This window comes from Callospermophilus lateralis, chromosome X (assembly GCF_048772815.1).
Source record: "Callospermophilus lateralis isolate mCalLat2 chromosome X, mCalLat2.hap1, whole genome shotgun sequence".
Lineage (NCBI taxonomy): Eukaryota > Metazoa > Chordata > Mammalia > Rodentia > Sciuridae > Callospermophilus > Callospermophilus lateralis.
The window spans coordinates 68,803,146-68,825,738 of NC_135325.1; the positions used below are offsets into that span (position 1 = coordinate 68,803,146).

The 22,593-nt window shown below is 40.1% G+C and overlaps 2 protein-coding genes across 2 annotated transcripts in view; one reads left to right on the top strand and one right to left on the bottom strand.

Moving 5' to 3' along the window:
- Trmt2b (tRNA methyltransferase 2B) overlaps nt 1–8,132 on the top strand; it is a 53,605-nt gene extending 45,473 nt beyond the window's left edge. Inside the window, exon 17 of the mRNA XM_077106661.1 lies at nt 7,992–8,132. Coding sequence (XP_076962776.1) covers nt 7,992–8,035 — 44 coding nt within the window. The 3' untranslated portion in view covers nt 8,036–8,132. The remainder of the gene's footprint in view (nt 1–7,991) is intronic.
- Nucleotides 8,133–8,328: 196 nt separating this feature from the next.
- Nucleotides 8,329–22,134, bottom strand: Arl13a (ARF like GTPase 13A). Its single transcript, XM_077106465.1, has 8 exons — nt 22,076–22,134; nt 21,635–21,705; nt 14,749–14,998; nt 13,823–13,928; nt 12,919–13,106; nt 12,197–12,323; nt 11,929–12,109; nt 8,329–8,387 (listed from the first exon to the last, which is right to left on the bottom strand). The coding sequence occupies exons 1-8, from the start codon at nt 22,132–22,134 to the stop codon at nt 8,329–8,331; spliced, it is 1,041 nt and encodes a 346-aa protein (XP_076962580.1).
- Between the last annotated feature and the right edge of the window lie 459 nt (nt 22,135–22,593).

Below are 22,593 nucleotides of genomic sequence, written 5' to 3' on the forward strand. Positions count from 1 at the left end.
CCTGGAACCAGCCATTTCCAATGAGCACTGGTTCCTTTTAATATACAGTTATATTTAGAAACCAAGATCCAGATGCTGGGTTTTTCAGGCAAAATCTAATCTTGTAGTACTGTATTCTAATATGTGAGATGTATGATCTTCTTTCTGTAAAATATCTAGTCTATAGCAATGGATTGTTCACTTAACAGCACATTAGTATCACCTAGAGAATAATGAAAAAATACCAATGCCTGGGTCCCAGATATCCCAATTTAATTGGTTTGGGGAAGGGCTCAGGCACCAGTATTATTGAAATGCACCCCCTACCCCAAGATTCTAATGTGCAGTCAACGATGAGAATCAGTGATCTAGGTTGGGCTTTAAGTGTGGTCTCTGGACTAGCAGCTTTAGCATAACTTGGGTGCTTATTACAGATATTATCAAGCTCCAACTTAGCTAAATCAAACATTGGGGTTGGGGCCCAGCAGTCTGTTTTAACATGCTCTATAGGTGTTTGTGATACATACTCAAGTTTGAGAACCACTGGTTTATAGCAACTGTTCTCAGCCTTGTTTGCACACTCTAATCATCTGAGGACTTTTTTTTTTTTTTAAGTACCAGGAATTGAACCCAGGGGTGCTTTACTACTGAGCTACATCCTCTGTCCATTTTATTTTGAAACAGGTTCTCACTAAATTGCTTAGAGCCTTGCTAAGTTGCAGAGGCTGCTTTTGAATGTGTGATCCTCCTGCCTCAGCTTCCTGAGTCTCTGGGATTACAGGCCTGTTCCACCGTGCCCTGCTCCTGAGGACCTTTTAAAACAGATTCCTAAGCATCATCGCCTCAGAGGTTCTGATTTAATTCATTTTGGGTATGGCCTAGTATCACTAAAGTTTCTGTCTTAACGCTCAATGTCTGGTGCGATGAGAAAAAGTACACATAAAATTGTAGGTTTAAAAAAGAAAAGACAAGACAAGAAAACAGGCTGGGCACAGTGGTGCATGCCTATAATCTCAGCAGCTCAGGAGCCTGGGGCAGGAAGATAGCTAGTTCAAAGCCAGCCTCAGCAAAAGTGAGGCACTAAGCAACTCAGTGAGTTGTCTGTAAATAAAATACAAAATAGGGCTGGGCATTAGGAAGTCAAACAGCAACAAGTGCTGGCGAGGATGTGGGGAAAAGGGTACTCTTGTACATTGCTGGTGGAACTGCAAATTGGTGCGGCCAATTTGGAAAGCAGTATGGAGATTTCTTGGAAAGCTCGGAATGGAACCACCATTTGATCCAGCTATTCCCCTACTCGGTCTATTCCCTAATGACCTAAAAAGAGCACACTATAGGGACACTGCTACAGCCATGTTCATAGCAGCACAATTCACAATAGCAAGACTGTGGAACCAACCCCGATGCCCTTCAATAGACGAATGGATAAAAAAATGTGGCATTTATACACAATGGAGTATTACTCTGCATTAAGAAATGACAAAATCATAGAATTTGCAGGGAAATGGATGGCATTAGAGCAGATTATGCTAAGTGAAGCTAGCCAATCCCTTAAAAACAAATGCCAAATGTCTTCTTTGATATAAGGAGAGTAACTAAGAACAGAGTAGAGCATGAGAAGAAGATTAACATTAAACAGGGATGAGAGGTGGGAGGGAAAGGGAGAGAGAAGGGAAATTGCATGTAAATGGAAGGAGACCCTCAGGGGTATACAAAATTACATACAAGAGGAAGTGAGGGGAAAGGAGAAAAATATAAGGGGGAGAAATGAACTATAGTAGAGGGGGTAGAGAGAGAAGAGGGGAGGGGAGCGGGGAGGGGGGATAGTAGAGGATAGGAAAGGCAGCAGAATACAACAGACACCAGAATGGCAATATGTAAATCAATGGTTCTGCAACTGATGTGATTCTGCAATCTGTATATGGGGTAAAAATGGGAGCTCATATCCCACTTGAATCAAAGTGTGAAATATGATATATCAAGAACTATGTAATGTTTTGAACAACCTACAATAAAAATTAATTAAAAATTCTAATTAAAGGGAATCAGATGAAATTAAGCTACTTTCTAAAATGACACAATATAATCCAGATTTGGATCTAACATTTTGCCATCCATTGATGTTTAGATGAAGGGCTTCCTCTGAAGGAGTCCACACCATATTCAGGGGTAAATATATCATTATAGAAGAAATGCTACTGATAATATTTTTCCATTTTGGACAAATATGTAAATTACACCTTTGTTTATAGAAAAAATGCTTGTAATAGTCACTGTTAATATTCAGCTGTGGATAAAATTTGTGGAAATAAATACTTTTGAATAAAAAAAAAAAACAACAAAATAGGGCTGGGGATGTGACTCAGTGGCAGAGCACTCCTGAGAGTTCAGTCCCAGGTACTCAAAAAAAAAAAAAAGTGATTTGTAAGTCAAATATCTTGTCTGCTTCTTCCTCCTCTAGACTTTACAGTCCTTTGTAAAGATTTTCATCCCTTTTAAGCATTTACTTTTCCCTTGCTTCATATAACTGTTTAGGTTATTGTGATAGAAAGTGGGGATTAGGTACCATCAGTTGCAAGTAATTCTAGCTAAGCCATAAAATTAACCCTCAAACACACAAGGGAAATGTGAGCTCACTTAAAGTAGGATAGTTTTTTTTTTAAGGGTTTACTCTCAACCTATTTCCTTTTTTCTTGCTTCTCCTTAGACTCATCTTAGAGTTACTGAACCATGAGTGACAATTTTGCCATTGCCTTTATGTCATGTTTGGAGTTTCATTTAGCACAGTGGTTCCCAGTCTTAGCATATTGATATCATCTGTAGAGCTTTAAAAACATCTCACAGTTTCTGGAACTTGAGCCTTACCCCCAGACATTCTTATTTAATTGGCCTAGAGTGGGGCCCAGGCATCTTGATTTTTAAGAGTTCCCAAGGTGATTCTAATGTGCAGTCATGATTGTGATCCTTTGATTAGGGTTTGGTTGCCAAAATTGTCTGCACCTTAAAATCCTCCAGGATTTTTTCCCCCAAACTTCAAAGCCCAGGCCATACCCAGATTAAATGATCACAATCTCTGGGGGTGGGACACAGGCATTGATGATTTCAATGTGCAGCCAGCATTGAGAACCACAGTGTCAGAGTCTCTGATAATGCCATTTGACTGGGGACTGAAAAGGAAAAGAGAATGACTGTCATTTGCTGAGATTTTAGTTTTCCAACCTTTAACCTTTAAGATCACATTGTAATTTATAACTTACAGGATCATTAGCCATTTTTCTAAGAAATATAATTCAAAATGCATGCCAGTAAAGTGCAGTCATGAACCAATTGAAGCTCCTTTAGAGCTCACCAATTAATGCCAAGTGCAAAAGGACAGTTGAAATGAAATATAACTATTATGTGTGAGACTTTAAATTTTTCCATCAGTGTATGTGTTTCTACATTGTAGTTCTCATTGTTTCTCCTCAAAGGAGACTAAGCTAGGTGGCAATGCCTACACATGGTCCACAGCCATATAATGAAGGAACATGTAAATATCCTTAAGTCCATTTATAACTGTTAGGGATCCTTGAGAAATTTGGAGGCCATAGACCTTAGATCTGAGGACCTGAACAAGGAATTTAAATATTTCAATAATTATTCATAATTTGCATCTTCTGATCACTTTTAACCAAGCCAAGGAATACTTGAGAGCAAGACGGGGGTGGGTTGTATTATACTCAGCTATTAAATAGTCTCTCTTCCATTGGTGCTGTAATGATTGATAGGATAAGTACTTTATTTTGATTTCTGTTGTATCTCTGACATCAGCATAGTACCTGAAATGTAGTAGATATTCATAGAGATGGAGTAGCATGGTGGTCATTGGGGGCTGGGGTTGTGGCTCAGCAGTGGTACAGTGCTTGCCTAGCATGTGCAAGGCACTGGGTTCGATCCTTAGCACCACATAAAAAAATATTGTATCCAACCAGAACTGAAAAAAAAAATTTATATTAAAAAGAACATCACTGGGATTTGACTGGGCTCAAACCTGGCTCTACCACTTACATGTTGTATGACCTTGGACAAGTTACTTAACCTCTTCAACTCTGTTACCCACACCTCTCCATGTAAAATAAATGATCATAGTACAGATTCTCCTTGATTTATGGGGTTCCATCTCTTCCCCCCCCCCTCGATACTGGGGATTGAGCCCAGGGGTGCTTGACACTGAGCCAAGGGGCTGAGACAGGAGGATGGTGAGTTCAAAGCCAGCCTCAGCAATAGTGAAACCCTGTCTCTAAATAAAATACAAAAAGTAGGGCTGGGGATGTGGCTCAGTGGTTGAGTGCTCCCGAGTTCAATCCCTGGTACCAAAATACTAAACATACTGATTGAAAAGTAATTCTCAGGTCTACATCGGTATTGAGGCCAGGGCTCCAGGGAGATCATTTTACTCATCCAGATACCCAGATATGTGCTATATGGTTGACTATGTACTATCTGGGATAGGGTGATGAGGGGGGTAGTGTATAAGCTTTTACAAATAAGGGACTTTAATCAGCCTATGGGGGAGGGGAATAGTTCCCTTTTCCAGAATAAGCAAGCACATTCAAAAACATAGCAGCCTGACTTTAAAAGATGTCTAGATATAAGTTGTTTTTTTTTTTTTTTGCTGAGAATTAAACCCAGGGGTGCTGAGCTAAATCCCCAGGCCTTTTAAAATTTATTTTAATTATTATTATTTTTGTACTGGGTCCTTGGGATTGAACCCAGGGGCATTTAACCACTGAGCCACATTCCCAGCCTTTTTTCTTTTTCTTTTTCTTTCTTTTTTTTTTTTTTTAAGGCTGGCCTCACTCTTGTGATCCTCTTGTCTTACTTAGCCTACGAACCCACTAAAATGACATGTGTGTGCCACTGTGCCTGCCCAAATATATTAAACTCCCATCCTGGTGTTGTTTGGTTGGCTGTGGTCATGGAAGGAATTTCTCATTGTAGTGCCAATCCTAAACTGGCAACTGTGTTCTGGTAGGTTCCCTGAGCATAAGGGAGGGGGAAAGGACCAATCCAAAGCACTAGCCCCCCTAGGCATTCAGTTCTTCTTTACTCCCTGAATCAAATCATCTGTGGAGTTAACTCCTAAACTAGCTTAAAGGTTGTAATCTAATGTGATCAGCAAGACAATTTTCTTGCAGGGAAAAGAAGTACTATTAAAAACATTGCAGGAATGATATGGAATCTAAAATAGCTATGTGCTCTTTATTCTCTTAAGTTCTTGAGAAGTGTAGTTTTATAGGTATGCTTTACATAGTTGTAATCAGCATATATACCTGTCTTATTCTGCTGTTTTAGCATCAGAGGTCTATTTTAGTTGCTGGAAGTGGCCGACTAGTTTGAATGTGGGACCACATGGGATTCTTGAGTCTCAGCATACAGCACAGTCTGAGTGCTTTGTTAACATTACTCTGCCCACCACCCCACAGCAAGAGCCTTGCAGGCCCCTTTGACCTGAGCTGGGTACTTCCTGGGCACAGGAAGAAGTACAAAGACCTCTGACTCCCCTTACCCTGAGCTGATATTATCCATGTGCCCATGGTAGAAAATATCTGCAGCTCTCTTCCTTGTCTGGGACAACAATGCCACTTTTATCTTCCACAGAGCTTGAAGTGAGTGAATAGGCAAGGGGAGTGGGGAGGATGGATGCTTACAGCTGAAGGAATAAGGTGCAGAGCAGGGATGCCATAGTTCTTCTAGATGCATCTGTGAAAATGAAGTGGGATGAGGGGATGATTGATTTCAAGTTCTGGAAAGTTGGTTAGCAGCTCTCATTCTCTACCTGCCTTCCTGTTAGAAATACAAGTTTTATGAGCCCAATAAAGGGCTTGTAAGTTTGAGTAACAAAATAGGGAGTCCAGGTTTGAGCCCTAACCTAGCCATGGCCAGTGACACCTTGTGGTTAAGAACACCAGTTGACAGGATTCTCCTGAGAAGACTGATGTTATATTTGGTGCATTAAAAAATTGTCTCGCTAGTTGCAACTGCCTTGCAGATGAATGCTTCAGAGAGGTTGCTGGGAGGGAAGAATCACATCCAAAGCACAGGTGGTATGGTTCAAGCACCCAAAGTTCTGGGGTATTTATAGCTAGGTTAGCTATAGCTGGTTTCCATGCTCCAACCCTAAATAATCAGTTTCTTTTTATTTTCATTTTTGTGATGCTGGGATTTGAACCTAGGGCCTTGTGCATGCCAGGTCACTATTCTTTCTTAACTTCTTTTGTGTGCTGACTATATGATCCATGCTCTGCAATTTGTAGAATGCTTAACAGCCCTGCCAACAGGGTATTACTGGTAGATAGAATCAATACGTGAATGAATGGGGATCAGAGTTCAGGAGTTGAAAACCACTCAGACAGAAGGAGCCCTGCACCGATTCACAATGAATTTTCTAGTAAGAAAGCCCAGGTCTGTTGTTTTTATTGTTATTGTTTTTGATATGGGGGATTGAACCCAGGGTGCTTAACCACTAAGCCCCATCCCCAGCCTTCTTTTTGTGTTTTGAGACAGGGTCTCACTAAGTTGCTTAGGGCTTTTCCAAGTTGCTGAGGTTGGTCTTGAACTTGTAATCTTCTTGCCTCAGGCTCCTGAGTCTGGAATTACAGGTTCAAGCCAGTGTGCCCAGCCCAGGTCTGGTTTTAAAGACAATATGGACCTATGTGGGGCTTATTGAAACCAGATGGGTCAGGGCCATGTGCTCCTCTGATAGGAGCTAGGCCCTAAAATCCTGGAAGAAGACATTGACAACTGAAGAAGAGAAAACCCCAAAGCAACCATCTTTTCCTTTTAAGAAAATTTGCCCTCCTAGCTCAAGAAACTATCCTTATCTTGGTCCCTAGGCTGCTGCAGATACACAGTTTTGTAAAACATCTTGGGCAGTTAGGATTCTCAAAGAGGGGAAAATGGAAGGTGGTGGTTATAATTACCCTATATTTTCTCTTCTTTGTCTTTTAATTATATTCACAAAATAAATAGAAGACATCCCTTTTTGGGTTGCTCTCTACAGAAAAGGGGATACATTTTGAAATAAAACTTTGTGTTACTGGCCTTGAACCCAGGACCTTACACATACTAGTCAAGCATTCTATCACTGAGCCACAACCCCAGTGGGCTACCCCCCACCCCCTTTTTAAAATTCTGATACAGGGTCTCAATAAGTTGCTGAGGCTGGTCTCCAACTTGTGATCCTTCTGCCTCAGCCTCCCCAGTAGCTGGAATTACAGACATTTGATACCATGTCTGTACAATACCATGGTTATTAAGAAAATTGGATCATCCACATTTCTCCTTAGGCCATGTGTGCTTCTGAGGCAGGCATACTTTTTCAGTCAACAAAGGAGGGGAAGTGGGCAAGAAAAGGGGATGGGTGTATTCCCTATGAATATGGGCAGTGTAGAGAATTTAGGTTGAAGACCTCTAACAAAACTGAATTTCATCATATTGGTGCACTTCCCTTTATGCGATATATGTATGCCTAGGTATCAACCAAAATTTCCTACACACAATCTATAGTCTTAAAAAGTTACTTAAAAGAATAATCTCTATACAACCAGTACATGTTGATTCAAAATAAGAAAACTTTTTGAATGAATCTGAATTTTGTTGCTATAGGCTATTAATGTACTTTCCAAATCCCAGGCAGAAATAATGGCAACTCCTTCAGAGGCCTGTTTTAAAGTTTAAAGGGGAGAGTGTGGGGATATAGCTCAGATGGTAGAGTGATTGCTTCACACGCTCAAGGCCCTGGGTTAGAAATACAAGCACCCCCCACCAAAAAAAAAAAAAGTTTAAAGGAGACAATTCATATAAAAATGTCTAGATAGCCTCTGACACATCTTAGTAACTTGGTAAATATTAGCTACCAACACTATCATTTAGTGGAAGATCTTGGTCAGATCATTAGAAAGCTGTTTTTACTTTTAAAAGTAATTTAAAAGCTTTAATCCAGGCATGTGGTTTTGTTTTTGTTTTGGCAGTGCTGGAGATGGAACCCAGGACTTTGCACATGCCATACCATTGAGCTACATCTCCAGCCCCAGAATTATTCTTCAGTAGAAGTGTTTGCTTCCCTTGGTGAGAATGTTTATCAGCAGAATTCTCCAATGACATTTATCAGGAAAACTAGAGAAAGTAGGTAGGTAGGCTTCTCAGCCTAAGACTCAGGGTACCTAGCATGGATATAGTATTTTGGGACAGGATGGGGGGATTTTTGAATAGCTTTGCCAGTGACCAACTATCATTTTGGGCATGTCACTTAACCTGTCTATACCCTAAGCTTTTCTTCTGTATAACAACGGGATTGAACTAGAGATTCTAAAATGTTCCTGTCAGCTCCATGACTAATAAGCTGAGCACAAAGCCAATCAGAGACCCTTGGAGATAAGAGCAAATGATACAGCCTTAAACAGTGTCAGATCTTCCAAGTGAGGTTGTAAGATGGATCTTTCTGTGTCAGATTTCTGTCCCTCAAACAATTATGGATTAGTTGGTTTTTATTGCTTTGTAAAATGGTATAAAGTAGAGCTAAGACTGTGTTATAGAGTCAGACCTTGGTTTGAAAATCAATTCTGGTGCCTCCTAGTGGGTGCCATGGGTAATTATCTAAACTTTCTTAACATCAGTTTCTACCTCTGTAAGGTGATAATTATGTAACTTCATCTGCTTATAAGGATGAAAGACAATAATATATGTAAAGCACTTAGCCCTGGAAAAATGGAAGTGCTCAATTAACCATGTCTGCTATTGCTGCTCTTATTGGTATTAACATAATTTTTCTGACATGGGCATAGATATACTTTAGCATTTTTTCTTGGTTATAGCTTTCTTTTTCCCCCCAGTACTGGGGATCAAACCCAGAGCCTCAAACACATGCTAGGCAGAGTTCTCTACTCCAGAGCTACATCCCCAGCTCTATAGATTTCTCTCTTTGAAGGGAGGTTAAGAAAGGCATAAGTAAATCTTTCTGACCTCAAGTTGCTTTAAAGTCAGACAGGTCTGGATTCAGTTCCTTGCTCTACTTTTTATAGTTTCCTCATCTGTAAAATGCAGTCAAGTGTAATGCCTACCTCCAAAGATAACCAGTAAGATAATCAATGTGAAGCGCTTAGCACTTAGTGCTTTAAGTACCTCTGACGGGGATTAGGCCCTAAAAGTCCTGGAAGAAGACCACCCTCTGTCCCAGCCTCACACTTTCTCATATTCTCTCCCCTCTGTCCTTCATTTAAGATGTACTAACACAGGAACCAAGGGCTTTTCCCAGATATCCACACTAAGTGTAGTGTGTATTCACACTTAGTGTAGTGTGACTGACATCGAGAAGGTACTCAATAAATGGTGGCTATGGTACTCATAATGAAAGTAATGATAGAAATAATAGTAAAAACTACTACCACCACCACCCTTGGGATACAGGGTTGAATTTATTTAGTTGGTAGGAGAGGCATCAGTTGCTGTCCCTGAAGAGACAGCAAAGAAATGTTGGGCTTATCAAATAGTGGCTAGCACTTGAAAACCAAGTTGTTTTCTTGGAGGTGTGACTTAAAATGATTCAGTAGAGCATAATTCTCAACAAAAAGATTCTATTTATTTTGCCATCCCCTTGACGTGCAAGAACCTTAAAGGAAAAAATGTGATTCTAAAGTAACCCTGTACTTCTGACAATCTATTTCAGTTAGTCACCCACGACATCTTGCCTGAAGCTTCAGTAGGAGCATCTGGGTATGAAAGATGTAAAGTCTCTGTTCTTCTTTGCCAAGTTGGTGTTCCTTCTCAAATGGACACCCCCTAACTTCTTGAGCCTCTTAGTGGGTGTAGGATTAATTTGCTGAGTATAATACAGACGTACAGGTATAATGGTGGTTCTCAAGGATGTGATGTTAGAGTAGGTGGACTTGTGCATGGTGGACTGATATTATCAAATAGAAGTTTAAAAAAACCTGAGTGTTCCTGCTGGTTCTGGTGATGAATCCGTTTGGTGAGGGAAGTATATTGAGATGTTTCTTTGGATTTCCCTCTGTTTTTCTCTTTTTTAATAGTCCTTTAAAAGCCTAATAAAAGAAAAGGTCAGTCACTGCAAGTAAAGCCAAGTGTCAGGTTTTCTTTCCTTCCCTGAACACTTAAGGGTGGGAGGGTGCAAGCCAGTTTCCGGGGTGGGGGGGGTGTTCACTGCAACCCATGAGGTGCCCACCCTCTGCCTCAGCCTAATGCTTTCTCCTACTCTCTCCCCTCTGCCCTTCATTTAAGGAGTACTAACAAAGGAACCAAGGGTTTTTCCACAGGAATTTTCTTGTAACATCTCCCAGGTATCCATTTTCTTTTTTGCAGTAGTTTCTGAGGTTATAGAAATGAAAAGGGATTTCAATATTGGACAAAGATTTAGGGATAGTTGCTGATAATCTAGAAAGATATCCCTTCTCTTTTTTTAGATTCCTTCTACTTTTTAAAATATTTATTTCTTTTACTTATACATCTTTGTTTTTAATTATTTACTTTTACTTGGTCCTGAGAATTGAACCCAGGGCCTCGGAGGCGCTAGGTGAGTGCTCTACTGCTGAGCCACAACCCCAGCCCTAGATTCCTTCTACTTAATTCTCATCCTTTCCCCTTTATCCGTGTCTTTGCCTTATTGGCTCTGGCTAAGTCCAGGTCCCTGGACTTCTGAGTATCCTGAAGGGCTAGATTCCTTTCAGAACTGAGGTGACATTGTAAGATTGACAGTTGACAGTTTTGAAGACTGGTCCCAAGGAAAAATAAAGAGTGGCTATTAATAACAGTGAGCCTTTAAGCCCTTACAGCTTTTTTTTTTTCAAATGTCTTTATTGTATTGGGATGGATTATATCTGCTTATAAAAAAGAAAATTTTGAATAAAATGCAAATCCAAAGACTTGTTAATGTCACCCAGTACCTTATCCCTAGAGAAAAATCACTGCTTATTTTTGGTGTTACCTACCTCTCTCTGTCTCTGTCTCTGTCTCTGTCTCTCTCTCTCCACACACACACACACACACACACACACACACACACACCACACACGCACACACACACACACACACACGTCACACTATGTATTCTAATCTATTCAATATTCTATTCAATATAAATAATGTTATTTTCCCAAAGTGTTAGGTCGTGGAAAACTTTCCATGTCACATTTTTAATAGCATTTCATTATGTGAAGGTATCCTAATTTATTTAGCAATTTCCCATTGTTGGACACGTAGTTTTTTTCCAACCTTTAGATGTTGTACACAATGCTGTGATTTAACATCCTTGAGAATACTTTCTTTTTGGTGGGGGGGCACTTACGTAATTATCTTTGGATGTAGCTGAAGAAATGAGACTATTGGAATCAAAGGGCTTCTACACTTTTTTTTTTGTGGGAGGTACTGGGGATTGAACTTGGGGGCACTCGACCACTGAGCCACATCCCCAGGTCTATTTTGTATTTTATTTAGAGACGGGGTCTCACTGAGTTGTCTAATGCCTTGCTAAATTGCTGAAGCTGGCTTTGAACTCAAGATCCTCCTGCCTTAGCTTCCAGAACTCCTGGGGTTATAGGTGTGCGCCATGGCACCAGGCTAGACTTCCACATTTTTAAAATTCCTTGATATATAAAATTGAGGGAAGATGGGAAATGGTCAAACTATCCTCCATAAAGATTTTACCAATTATATTTCCACCACTGAGAGTCAACCTTTAAGATATCCCTGTGGTCATCCAAAGATCATATGTCAAACAATGCTAGGGTATCATACTGGGCTTTTAGGTGGTGATCCCCAAGCATTCTCCCTATACTTAAGTCTAGTCATCAACCATGGTGTGAGAAAAGGATTTCAGCCTCAAAATAAGAGTAATATTGTTGAAATTGTGAGGGAAAGGGAAGCCCTTTTCTTTAGTCACTGGTTCAGTATTACCTTCAAAAAGATCATCACCAACATATGGAGCTGGAGTCTGTAAGTTATTGCTTCGGTTGTAGTGAGGCTCAGTAATGTTCTGTGCTCCATTTCCCCCAGAACATTCACCTTCCTCCATGGGTTCATCTAAAGCAAATGTCACTGATATATTCTTTTTAGGCCTTAATCTTAGGCCATCTTTCTGTACAGCAAGAACATGGGGGGAAAAGTCAGTTGGTGCTCAAAGAATTCAAGAATTGTCCCTGGGTAGTAACAAAGAGCCATTTACCTGTAGAATTGGTTTTAGAGGCCTAGCTTCCATGGAGCGTTGTCCAAAATGCTGTCTTTTCTCAAAATGCTGTCTTTTCTCGAAATTCTGTCTTTTTTCTTTGGACATTACTATTCTGGTAGAGAAGCTGAGGAAATTTGAAAGAACAAAGCAGTAGTAGAAACAGACACACAACCATCTAATGTAGCTACTACCCCATTTCTCCCATATGCCTTTGGGCAATGAAAGTGACAACAGAGCAAGAGGACATTTAGGCCTTTTATTCCTGAAAATCTTGATCACCACCTGTTTTCTTTTTGTTTTCTCTTTTCAATATCTCTGTGCTGTCTTCTTACTCCTCATAGCTCCATGACATACATTCATTGAATAATACCACTAGACTCCTTAACTGATGCTAATGTTTCTTTTCTCCTCCACATGGCAAGCCAGAGAACATAACAAGCCCTGTTTTGGAAAAGCTGTAATGGGGATATATGGACTTTACCTTTATGCAACTTTTCCCTCTGGCGTGACCACTGAAGTTGTGCCAGGGGTGGTGTGTACCCGACTTCTTGGAGTGTTGGTGGGCACTGCCCTAGCCCCACTTGGCCTATGTGATCTTGAGAGACTTGCTCAGTACTTCCCATAATCTATCTCTCAGAACTCCCTGCTCAGGTTGAAGATTGACTCCTGCTTCTATCAGTAAATCTAGTGGAATAAATCTAATGGAGGCAGTTCATTACCTATCTGATGAGCATCTTTCTCCAGAGCCTCTGGTACTCTTGGAGGTTGGAAAGCTCAAAGTGGGTGGTTGTTGGCTAATATACAGCTCTTCATATTTATCTCCAATTGCAGCTAGTAGCCAGCGCAGCCCTTCAATTATGGGATGATGGTTCCTCCTTTGGAGGTTTTTGATGGCTGAACATGGCTCCTGTGACAAAAAAGAAGAGAAGGTCTGAGACTTGGAGCTTGGGACCCCTGGGGCCAACAAACCAATCACTCATCTAAATAGCAGAGGTACATATAAGCTGTGCTGTTTCTGGAGAGACTCTAGACTCCCTATGAGACACTCAGCATTCACATCTGAAAAAGTAAATGGAAGACACAAAAGCTGAAGTCCTTTAACAAAGTGATTGGGGTATCTTGGATGTGTGACTTGGAGCAAGTCACTTCCGATCTCTGATAAGCCTTAGCATTTTTTTTTTTTGATTTGTTTTTTGGTACTAGGGATTAAACCCAGGACACTTAACCACTGAGCCACATCCCCAGCCTTTTTTCTATATTTTTATTTAGTGACAGGGTCTCACTGAGTTGCTTAGGGCCTCACTAAGTTGCCAAAGTTGACTGTGAATTCTTGATCTTCCTGTCTCAACCTCCCAAGCCGCTGGGAACACAGGTGTATGCCACCACGCCTGGCAGCCTTAGTTTTCTTATCTATAAAATGGGGATATTAAAACTTTCAACTGTTTTGAAGGTAAAATGCAATATTTGTTACCACTATCAAATTAGAAATCATCACTGTAGATGTTGCCTGTCAGGGAGTGGCTTTGCCCCAAATCCAACATATGGGGCTGATTATGAAATGGCCTAGACTTTATCAGATAGACAGGTTATAGAGGAAGAGGGAAGGAAGAGGTTAACACTTACCACTCTGCACTTGGACTTATTCTCATTCACTAGCCTTTCCAGAAGTAGGTATTCGATAATATCACAAGGCAAGAGGGCATCCTTTTTGTCTTGTTTGTTAGCCAGGCTAGAATAGAACATATAGAGGGAGGAAAGAAGAGAGAAAGAGTGAACCAAAATAGAGGCAAACAATAAGAGGAGAACTAATCTTGTATAACTATTACATTTCCAGGAATTGGGTTTAAAGACATCTAATGAGACAGAAAATTTTCTAGCCAGCTCTCAGTGGAGGAAATAATGGTACAAATAATTTGAATCCAAAGTAATCCACAGGGCTCATTTCTCATTTCTCCTACTTCATGCCATCAAACTTTTAACTACAGTTGCTAACTGGGATATGAATGGACTTAGCATTTTTACATATTCATTCAAACTCTATTCATGTTCTAGTTGGGCTTGCTAATGAGGAATGAAAAAGGAATTGTTAGGGGTGAAGATTGACTGGTCACCTAAATTATCACCCTGAAATAAGTGCCAGTTATATAACTCTTGAGCAAGTTGATAGGGGAGCTAGTTATTAGTGGTTGTTTTCTTGTACCATGAGGTTTCAGGATCAGAGAATGAAACCAGAAAATATGAGAAGCAAAGTTGGAAAGAGTTGAGGAAGAGTCCAGGTTTGGGGGTGGGTGATCCAGATATCACTTCTATTTTTTTTTATGAATATCTTCAGAATTACCTTTGCACAAACCAATAATGTATTCCATGTGGCAGTGTGTAGTAGAATGTGGCTCTTGAAAACAGAGGACTGGGCCACTCCACCTCACTGAGCCTAAGTGAAGATGAGATCTAGCAAGGTGTGACAAAGGAACTGCCCAGCCTTTTATCTCTAGACTTCTCTTAAGGTAAAAATTGGGAAAGAGAAATAGGGCATAAAAGCAGAATCTTACAGTAAGATGGGTTTCCCTGCCACTCTTTTGTCAGACATTAGACGTGTTAAGATGTTCTTTGCTTCCTGCATACGTTCTACATCACTGGAATCCACGACAAAAACAAGCCCTTGTGCTTGAGCATAGTAGTTTGGCCATTTTTCTTGGCCCTTCAGATCTCCATTTAGGTCATAGATGGCCACTTCATACTCATCTAGCAGGAGTGTAGTCAGTTCTGATTTCACATCATTGTTTATCCTGCTGGGAAGTACTGGATACAGGGGCAGAGGGGAGAAGCAACCACAAATCAGGGAAATATTAGGTCAAACAATTTGTTGAATTTTGACTAGATCCTACTCTGAAAAATGTTGCTGAAAAATCCTGTCACCCTGCTCATTCTGGTGGATTCATCTTTTCAAACCATCACTTTGCCTGTGCCACCCCTTCCTGGCTTAGTAACCTGCAGTGAATAACCCTTTGCTCCCAGGATAGAATGCAGACATCTTTAGCTTCTAACCTGCCAGGCCTGTCTCCTGCACTCTAACATGGTCACAATGTCTCTGGTTCCCATTTAGTCTGTTCCTCCCTCTGCTCCTTTGCTCACACTTTCCCCACTTGACATACATGCCATGCTCTCTCTTTCCTTGGCCTTCACAGGATGCCATTCCCTCAGCTTAGAATACTCTTCTACTACTATATGTTTGGATAATGCCTATTTTTTAAAAAAATCAATTAGATCTTGTTTGTTATAGAAAAATTTGCTTTACACCACCATCCCCAGTATGGATAATGTGCCTTTCATCACATATATCACAGTATTATTAATTTGATGGTTTACTTATCAACTAAACTACAACAGGAAAGGGAGCCCTTTTAATTTTGTTCGCTATTAGATTCATGATGCTCAGCATGACGGCTGGCACACAGGTACTCACTAAATATTTGTTGAAAGAATTTGATGAATGAATGAACCAACAGGAGGCCCTTCTCTCTGCCCCCCTTTCTTTAGGCCCAACTTAAGAGCCTTCTCTGGTCTGCTCACCTCTCAACTCTCTCAACACATTGTCTGGATTGGTCCTTCATCTATTTCTGTGCTTGCCTATTACCTGTTAAACCGTGGGTTACATCGTATGTATTCTCTTAAGTGTTTATGGTGGCTGTTTCTATGGATGAAGGTATGAAGCCTTGTCTCACATATCTCTTCCAAGAAACCATGACAGACTTGGGCACATTTCCCTCTTTAAAAGCCATGTCCAGAACATAAAATCTCATACAGAACTCCATACTTCATTCAGCATCCATACAAATTCAGTTCAAAACAACAGCCCTAGCCAGGTGTGGTGGCTCACGCCTGCAATCCCAGCTGCTTGGGAGGCTGAGATAGAAGATCTTGAGTTCAAAGTCAGGCACAGCAATTTAGCGAGGCCCTAAGCAACTCAGTGAAATCCTGTCTCTAAATAAAATATAAAATAGGCATGGGGATGTGGCTCAGTGGTTGAGTGCCCCTGAGTTCAATCCCCGGTACCAAAACAAAAACAGCCTTTATATGAATTTCAGTCTGCTGAACTATTAGTTCTGGCCTAGCTGTCTGCTCATGTTAGTAGCAAAATGCTTTTATTGATTCTTGACACTCACACCTGGGAGTACTAAGACCAGAATCAATAACTTCTTATAGCCTCAGATCTGCCTGTGACATTCTCCACAGGATTGCCAAAATGAGTCATTAAGCTGAGTAGTTAGTAATATGCTTTTAGATCTTTAGAAATGTATGATTCCACACTTTTATGAGTATATATGTTTATATGTATATTATTATTACATTTTAATCTGATTTTGTAAAACCTGTTTTATAAGCCAATGATCTTTTTCATTATAGCTCTCAGATAACAATTTTCAGTCACAACTTTGATATGACATTTGGTATGTGTGTATTAGACTACTTAATAAGTGAATAGGTTAAAAACTTGGAAGATAATTTTAAAATCTTGATTCCTGATGATGAGCTTTATGCTATTTTTTCCATGTCAGAATTAAAAAAAAAAGTTTTTCCTATTTTTTTCCTTCTACTTGAAATCTTGCTAATTCCTTCAGTAACAATCTATTGTTGATGAACCCTAGATGCCATAAGTTCCCTTACAATTTATATTTCTCTTATTTCCTCTATTAATTCATAAACACCCCCAAGGAAAAGTACTGGCTCTCATTCCTGACAGTGTTTCATAAAGCATGGTTGTGGGATTGTCTACTTCAGAGTTGCATGGGCATGATTGTTAGCTCCTAACCTGGGCCAAATGATTCAGAATCTCTAGGTTTGGGATCCAATCATTTGTATGTGTAACAAACTCCTTATAATTAACAAAATCCCCAGGTGATTCTTCTGCACATAAGAGCAGAAAAACCACTGCTCTAGAGAGCCATGAAACTCATGCCTGATGTATCTCAGTATCATCTGGAGAAAGTTATTAAGTTACAGATTTCATAACCTGCCCCAGACCAAAGTATCTGGGCCTGCAGGTGCTTAGTCAGAGGTTTGAAGGCTTCCTAGGTGATTCTGGTCATAGGCTCTTAGTATTCGTTGTTCATGATTACCTCTGAAGCTTTTTGCTTTACTACTGAACTATATCCCCAACACTTTTGTTTTTTAATTTTGAGACAGAGTCTCACTTGGTTGCAAGGCTGGTCTCAAACTTGCAAACCTCCTGCCTTAGCCTCCCAAGTCACTGGAATTATACGCATGCACAACCACATCAGGCTACCTGTGGAAACCTGTGAAGCTAGGCCTCATTCTCTGATAGTTTGATTTCATAGATCTGGGGTGGTGCTTAAACATCATGGGTTTTTGTGTGTTTTTTTTTTTTTTTTTAAATAATGCTTTTAGGTAATTAAAACACATAGCCAGTTTTGAGAGGCACTGGTCCATATGTCCTTATTTAGGGCACCTTTTTGTGCTCATGCTCGAGTTTCTTACCCCATATGACCATGTCAGAAAAAAACAGTTAAAGTGAATGGTGTCATCAATAATCATATCTTGCCAGGGTCGGTAGGTGGCACACACTTGTCATCCCAGTGGCTCTGGAGGCTGAAGCCAGAGGATTATGAGTTCAAAGCCAGCCTCAGCAACTTAGCGAGGACTTGTCTCTAAATAAAAATATATAAAAGAACTGGGGATGTTGCTCAGCACCCGTGGACTCAATCCCAGGTACCCGCCCCCCAAAAAAGTGTACCACAATATTTTATAGCTGATGTCTCTAAATGTTCACACAAATTACTACTTGTAGACTCGAATTTCCTTCTAGGCAATTGTCTGTTCTTGGCAATCATCCTAAAAACATTTGCAGGAGTAGGGGAGGTGACCTACTCAATTTGGGGTACAGAATAACCTACTGCATTGACTCTGGTGGTCCTGTGTGAACAGAGTAACATAAGATATGCCTCAGAATGTGATATCAGTGCTCATTAAAAACTCTTCTGAGAATGAAGTCACCACTATAAACCAATACATTTGTGAATTAGTCCCAAATCATTCACTGAGCACAAGGCAAGTTATGCAGTAACAATAAATAGACTTCAGGCACTTTTCTCTAGGAATTATAGTGGAAAACAGACACTATTCTCATAGACTAATTACATAGGGCTAATTTCAGATGAGTACTTCCCAAAAGCTGGCTGACCATCAGTAACACCTGGAGAGTTCTTAAAATAGATTCCCAGGTCCCACCCGAACTTAATGGGAATCTAGACATGAAGCTGAGTTGGAGCTCTAGAAAATTAACCCCAGTTTTATCAGTAATATGGTGGTCTATCCTGGCTCCTTGACTTTCCTGCTGCCGCTGATTTTCTTATAATGTTTGCCTATCAGAATTAAGAAGTAAGCTTCACTTAGCATAATCTGCTCTAATGCCATCCATTTCCCTGCAAATTCCATGATTTTGTCATTTTTTAGTGCTGCATAATACTCCATTGTGTATAGATGCCACATTTTTTTTTTTATCCATTCATCTATTGAAGGGCATCTAGGTTGGTTCCACAGTCTAGCTATTGTGAATTGTGCTGCTATGATCATTGATGTGGGGGAAGAGCATGAGGAAAAGATTAACATTAAACTGAGATGAGTGGTGGGAGGGAAAGGGAGAGAGAAGGGAAATTGCATGGAAATGGAAGGAAACCCTCATCGTTATACGAAATCACATATATGAGGCTGTGAGGGGAAGCGGGGGGAAGGGAGAGAACTGAACAACAACAGATGAGGTAGAGAGGGAAGATGGGAGGGGAGGGGAGGGGGGATAGTAGGGGATACGAAAGGCAGCAGAATACAACAGTCACTAATATGGCATTATGTAAACATTGTGAATGTGTAACTGATGTGATTCTGAAATTCGTATTTGGGGTAAAAATGGAAGTTCATAACTCACTTGAATCAAATGTATGAAAGATGAAAAAAAATAAAATAAAAAGAAAAAAAAAGAATTAAGAAGTAAGGAATCAAGTTTGCTGCCTTTACTGAGCAGGGAAGCAGGGAACCATTGGCTAAAATGTGGTGCTTGGAGCTGCTGTTGGGGCAGGGGAAGAAGATATAAGATGGGGGACTGGGGCTGTGGCTCAGTGAAAGCACACTTGCCCAGCATGTGTGAGGCACTGGGTTTGATTCTCAGTACCACATTAAAGTAAAGGTCTATCAACAAATAAAAAAATATTAAAAAAAGATAAGATGGTAAATGTAGTCTTGGGAATGGTGGAATGGGGGAACACATTAATTCCACAAATATGTATTGAATACCCTCCTGAAGATACTTCACTTTAGTGAAGGCACTAAAGATAGAGAAGACGAGATCCATTATGTCTCCTCAAGGGGATCACAGTCTAGGGTATGGACTTGGAGTTGAACAGGGTGTTGTTACAAATGCATGCTACAGGGATGCTTAGGATAAAGTGGGAGTGAGGAACTGGGGATTAGAGAAGGCTTTCCTGTGTTCAAGCTTCCACTGTGACTCGAGGTGTTTGATTAAGCAGATAGATAATGGAGGGAATGAAATTCTAAGTAGTGGGCAGCAGGTACAGAAAATGCAGTCCTGTGACTTAGAGTGCTGTGGTGACAGAGGATGGCAAAGCATCTGTATTGATTTTATCAGAGGACATACGTGGGGAGAATGGGAAATGAAGCTGAAGGAGGAGTTGGGGACAAACCATGAAAGGCTTTGTGTACTGCTAAGGAATGTAAGTTTTGTTTTGAAGACAACGGGGAGGCATTGAGCAGTTTTGTGCAGGAAAGCATGATCAGAGTTTTGTATAATTCCTCATGTTAACTGGGGGTGGGGAGGCTGGAGATAGGAAGATCAGCCAGAAAGCTGCTGCTATAGTTTAGGGGCTTCAAATTGGCCAGTGGCAGAAGAGTCAGCTTAGGGCTGCCAGTTTAGATAAAACTCAGCCATGTCATCATACCCCTTCTTTTATTCAGTGAACATTGAAGATGTCCTAAGCCAGACATAGTACTGGCCTCTTTGAGTGATTGACTAGCAGTTAGCTGGGTCTTCACAACTAAGTATAGTAGCTTCCTGAAATTCTGTGTAAGTGCTCCTTGAAATGTCAAGGTATTAAACTAGAGATATGGTATTAAACTTGCACATCTCCAAACTGACAGTTCTGAAGCTCCAACTTTCTATATTAGCTGTCACCAAGGGTTTCATGTTATTAAACTTCTTTATCATCCACACTTGTCTCTTATCTAGACCAAATTCCACTTTAATTGAGTTCTGGAACTAGACACCATTTCAAACATGCTCTCCTTCATAATTGACTGCAATGCTTTACATAGTTTGAGTTCATTTATATTGACAATATGAGAAGACTTTCAATTAGGACATCTTACAAAGGGAATGCATGACAGATATTACATAAACAGGCTGAAATACGGAGATTCCTTGGAAAACTGGGTATGGAACCACCATTTGATCCAGCTTTCCCTCTCCTTGGACTATACCCAAAGGACTTAAAAACAGCATACTACAGGGACACAGCCACATCAATGTTTATAGCAGCACAATTCACAATTGCTAAACTGTGGAGCCAACCTAGATGTCCTTCAGTGGATAAATAGATAAAAAAATGTGGCATATATGCACAATGGAATTTTACTCAGCATTAAAAAAAGAACAAAATCATGGCATTTGCAGGTCAATGGCATTTGGATGGCGCTGGAGAAGATAATGCTAAGTGAAGTCAGCCAATCCCCAAAAACCAAATGCCGAATGTTTTCTCTGATATAAGGAGGTTGACTCATAGTGGGATTGGGAGGGAGAGTATGGGAGGAATAGGTGAATTCTAGATAGGGAAGAGGGGTGGTAGTGAAAGGGAGGGGGCAGGGGATTAGTAAGGATGGTGGAATGTGATGGACATTATTATACAAAGTACATGTATGAAGACTTTAATTGGGTGTCAACGTTATATACAAACAGATACAAAAATTGTGGTATATATGTGTATTAAGAAATGCAAAAAAAGAATAGTGCTATCTTGATTAGGTAGAGGTAAGTGAAAGGAGGGGAAGGAAGGGTATATGGGGATAAGAAAGATAGTAGAATGAAACAGACATTATTACTTTATGTATGTATGACTGTATGACCGATGTGATTTTATAATATGTATACTCAGAAAAATGAGAACTTATATCCCATCTATGTATGATATATCAAAGTATATAAGTGCATTCTACTGTCATGTATAACTAATTAAAACAAATAAAAAATTAAAAAAACAGGCTGGTAACACTGAAGGGTGTGTGTGTGTTTTGGGAGGTGTTTATCCTTCAAAAGAGGGAAATTAAGGACTAGGAAATAAGATTAGGATGGAATGACTATTTCACTGGATTCTGGAAGACCTACACCAGTATCTAATGCTCTTAGTTTCTCACATCTTTGAAAGGCCTCCACAAGAACGGTTTTGCCTGAGTTTTCCAAGCCAATGATAATGACAGTCGCATTCCTGGAAATAGAAAAGAGAAATTAGCCAAACCCATAAAACACTGTTAATTGTTCAGTGAAAGATACTAGAATTCTAGTCTTCCTTAGTGTTTGAGGATATGTAGTAGTCCCAATGCATGTAACATAAAAAGCCCAGCTAAAGTGGTAGAAGGTGCTATGTGAGCCCCTCCCCAAAGCCTTCAAGGATGCTCTTCTTTCTTAATTAACTTACCTTGTAGAACAGCCTTCCTCCCTCAGCCCTGTTCCCCATCATGCAGCTACTACTCAGTCATTTCCCAAATATATCACAATGATTTGTCCCTTGAGGGATTGTGGGCAAATACATGGGAGGAGGTGATAGAATGGGTTTAGAAAAATAATTGTAACATTACCTTCGTTTCTCTTCAGTTGTTTTTAGCCGGGACCAGCAAGAGGTCAGTAGCCGGAACATGATTCAGCTTGGTTCTTGAATATTAAGAGAAGAAAGTATATGAGAACTCAGGCCCATTATTAACACTTGAACCTAAATCAACTTACAACTACACAGGTGCTGGCAAACAGAAATCCTGGGACTGTTATAATTTCATTACTTTATTCTGTCCAACTTTGTCTATAAATGTCATAGAGAAACAGGTTATCCTCAACTCCAGTGACAGCTCTTGTGCTGATATATATCTTCCAACAAAATGAAGTGGCTTTTCCTGGGTGGGGGACAGCACCAGGGATTAAACTCGAGCATTTGACCACTGAGCCACCTTCCCAGCCCTATTTTGTATTTTATTTAGAGATAGGGTCTCACTGAATTGCTTAGGGCCTCCCTTTATTTATTCATTCATTCATTCATTTATTTAGTTGTAGTTGGACACAATTCCTTTGTTTATTTATTTTTATGTGTGCTGAGGATCAAACC